At 39.7% G+C, this 3,117-nt stretch overlaps 1 protein-coding gene across 1 annotated transcript in view; it reads right to left on the minus strand.

Annotated features, from left to right (window-relative positions):
- Positions 1-1,898: 1,898 nt before the first annotated feature.
- The window catches only part of LOC103132885 (granzyme K-like), a gene marked incomplete at its 5' end in the record, with an annotated part of 8,208 nt that continues 6,989 nt past the window's right edge, over positions 1,899-3,117 (minus strand). The window contains 2 exons of the mRNA XM_016667638.1: positions 1,899-2,183; positions 2,268-2,534. Coding sequence (XP_016523124.1) covers positions 2,034-2,183; positions 2,268-2,534 — 417 coding nt within the window. The remainder of the gene's footprint in view (positions 2,184-2,267; positions 2,535-3,117) is intronic.

Genomic DNA, 3,117 nt, shown 5'->3' on the forward strand with positions numbered 1-3,117 from the left:
TGTATTTGAACTTCTCTCTTTTATTTACTTCAGCGCACCTCACAGTTTTAAACATATTCTGTAGTTTTCGGCGTACTTCTAAATCTGCTCCTTACCAGGCCTTGCTCCAAGAGTCTCCGCCTCACAGTGCGTGCAGATGCACTCACATCTGCCTACTGCCATTCCTGAGCAAGCTCTGCACTGCTGGTAGCCCGATCCCGCAACTGAAACACTTTTAAGAGACTGTCCTGGTGCTAGCTGGTCTTTCTTGGGTGCCCTGGAGCCTTTTTGGCAACAATGGAACCTCTCTCCTTGAAGTTCTTGATGATGCGACAGATTGTTGACTGAGGTGCAATCTTTCTAGCTTGCGATACTCTTCCCTGTTAGGCCATTTTTGTCCAGTGCAATGATGACGGCACATGTTTCTTAAGAGATAACCATGGTTCACAGAAGAGAAACAATGATGCCAAGCACCAGCCTCTTTTTAAAGTGTCCAGTGGTGTCATTCTTACTTAGTCATGACAGATTGATCTCCAGCCCTGCCCTCATCAACACCCACACCTGTGTTAATGAAGCAATCACTGAAACGATGTTAGCTGGTCCTTTTAAGGCAGGGCTGCAATGAAGTTGAAATGTGTTTTGGGGGATAAAGTTCATTTTCTAGGCAAATATTGACTTTGCAATTAATTGCTGTTAAGCTGGTCACTCTTTATAACATTCTGCAGTATATGCAAATTGCCATTATAAAAACTGAAACAGTAGACTTTGTAAATATTAACATTTGAATCATTCTCAAAACTTTTGGCCATGACTGTACATTAAATTATGGGATCATGTAAATATGTTCTTAAATAAAACACTGTAAAAGTGTGCATCTATTCATCAATGTCAATATAAAAATTATCAGAATCATTTCTATCAAATTAAAATATTGTGCTCTTTATTCAGAAATACCCTAAAGCAATTAAATAATCACATTAAAAGTTAGAAACACTGTCCTTATTCACTTCGTCTATCTGTCATACCCGTAAATCCAGCATACCTTATGGTAATGCGCATGCGCACATGGGTGTTACGTTACATACTGCTTACTCAGCAGAGGAGACAAGTAGCAACTTTTTCCAGATCTTACATGATTATTTATCAGAGATGCTGTCAACTTGGAGAACTGCTCTTCCCGCTACTTATTGGCTGTTGATTGCTGATTCCTCTCACCTCTGTTGCTGCCTAAATAAACTCCTGCTCAACTCTCATTCAGCACAAGACTGTCTGTTGTCATCCATATCTCTGCAAGGGATCAGTCCCTATCTGTGGATAAAAGCAATAATGTGAGGAAAGTTCTGGTTTTTGTCATGGAAATGGACAAAAAACAGTTTTTAAAACTATGCCAAATTTATTAAAGCAGGTGTGAGGCTCTTTATTAAACTTTATTGCTGGAGAAAAATATAAAGAAAAGAATAAACTTATTTTGCATTTTAATTGGAAAAAACTATTACCCTTGAGTACTTTGAAGGGTGTTGTTGCATTTTCAAGTTGTCTGCTTCCTTGGGGTTGTTAGCTTCAACAGCTATGTTTTTGCCCACAAACTTAAAATAACAGCTTGTCAAACTGAGACTGAAACCAAAGTCTTCTGCTGTCTTAAAACAACCATCCACCAAAATGTTATATCTACTCATGTGAAGATCATTTTTAGATCTTTGCAATTCCATCAATTTTGGAAGTAGATTTGCTGCTGTTTTTAAACAGTGTTTGTTTGAGACGGTACAGCTACAGCTGTGATAGAAAGCACCACACTCAGAGGTTTTTGTAAGTGGCTAATCTACTGGTACAGGGCCAGAAATATGATATTTTACTTTTTAATCCTTTAATAAAGTGATTTACACAAACAGGTTTCAAAGTTTGCTGTAAAAAGCCAAAGCTCAGTTTTTATTTGTTCAATCGTTGCCTACGCATACATCTTTAAGAAGCAAAATGCAAGTTGTATAACATAGGAGAGCAAGAAAAGTGGTTGAATGAGTAAAACAGCAACGTTCAACCAAGGCTTATTCATTATCTCATTGGTACATTGTCTTCTTGATCCAGTCAAGGTGATCTTTGGTGAGGAAAGCGTACACACCAGGTTTATTTTTGAGTCCACACCCATGCCCAAAAGATGTAACTCCAACGACAGCTCCATTACAAAGTATTGGCCCACCAGAATCCCCCTACAGAGAGAATAAATATATAAACTGCATGTTAGGGAAACGGTGACATTTTTAATTGTTGTAAATGGCTGGTAGGTCACTTACCTGACAGCTGTCAGCTTGGATGTTCCCATTCCACCCAGCACAAATCATGTTGTCAGTTATGGTATGATAGTAAAAAGCCGGTGTGTTGCACTTCTCTCTGCCAACCACAGCCACATTGACTGACATCAAAACATCTGACCCAGCTGCATTCATTTCGGTACTTCCCCATCCAGCCGTCTTACAGACTGTACCTTGTTGTGGGTCTTTGACAACTTTCGTCAGCTTGAGAGGTTTCACCCATTTGGTTTGCTTCACTGCCTTTTTCAGCTGGAAAGTAAAAATCACACTTATTATATAATAATGTAAAAAAAATTAGTACAGCTAAAATGTTAAAAGTTAGTTCAAAGGTTATGAAATATGCCATTTACGAAGGGTAGTGAGAGGGACCAATTTGAATGAATATTTTTAAGAAAAGATAACAGGAAAGTATTTGAAGAAATTGTTTCAAGACATGGTCTGCACAGAGGCACAGTTGGTAGAACCTTCTTGACTTGCAGCAAGAAGGTTCTGGGTTTGATTCCTGGCCAGGGATCTGTTTGCATGGAGTTTGCATGTTCTCCCTGTGCATGCGTGGATTTTCTCCAGGTACTCCGGCTTCCAAAAACATGACTGTCAGGTTAATTGGTCTCTAAATTCTCCCTAGGTGTGAGTGTGTGTGCATGGTTGTGTGTCCTGTCTGTCTCTGTGTTGCCCTGCGACAGACTGGTGACCTGTCCAGGGTGACCCCACCTCTCGCCTGAAACATTAGCAGGAGATGGGCACCAGCAACTCTCCTAACCCCACTAGGGACAAGGATGTACAGAAAATGGATGGATGTTTCAAGACATCAGTAAATGAAAGATAATCAATT

The sequence above is a fragment of the Poecilia formosa genome, unplaced genomic scaffold (genome assembly GCF_000485575.1).
Source record: "Poecilia formosa unplaced genomic scaffold, Poecilia_formosa-5.1.2 Scaffold1465, whole genome shotgun sequence".
Taxonomy (NCBI): domain Eukaryota; kingdom Metazoa; phylum Chordata; class Actinopteri; order Cyprinodontiformes; family Poeciliidae; genus Poecilia; species Poecilia formosa.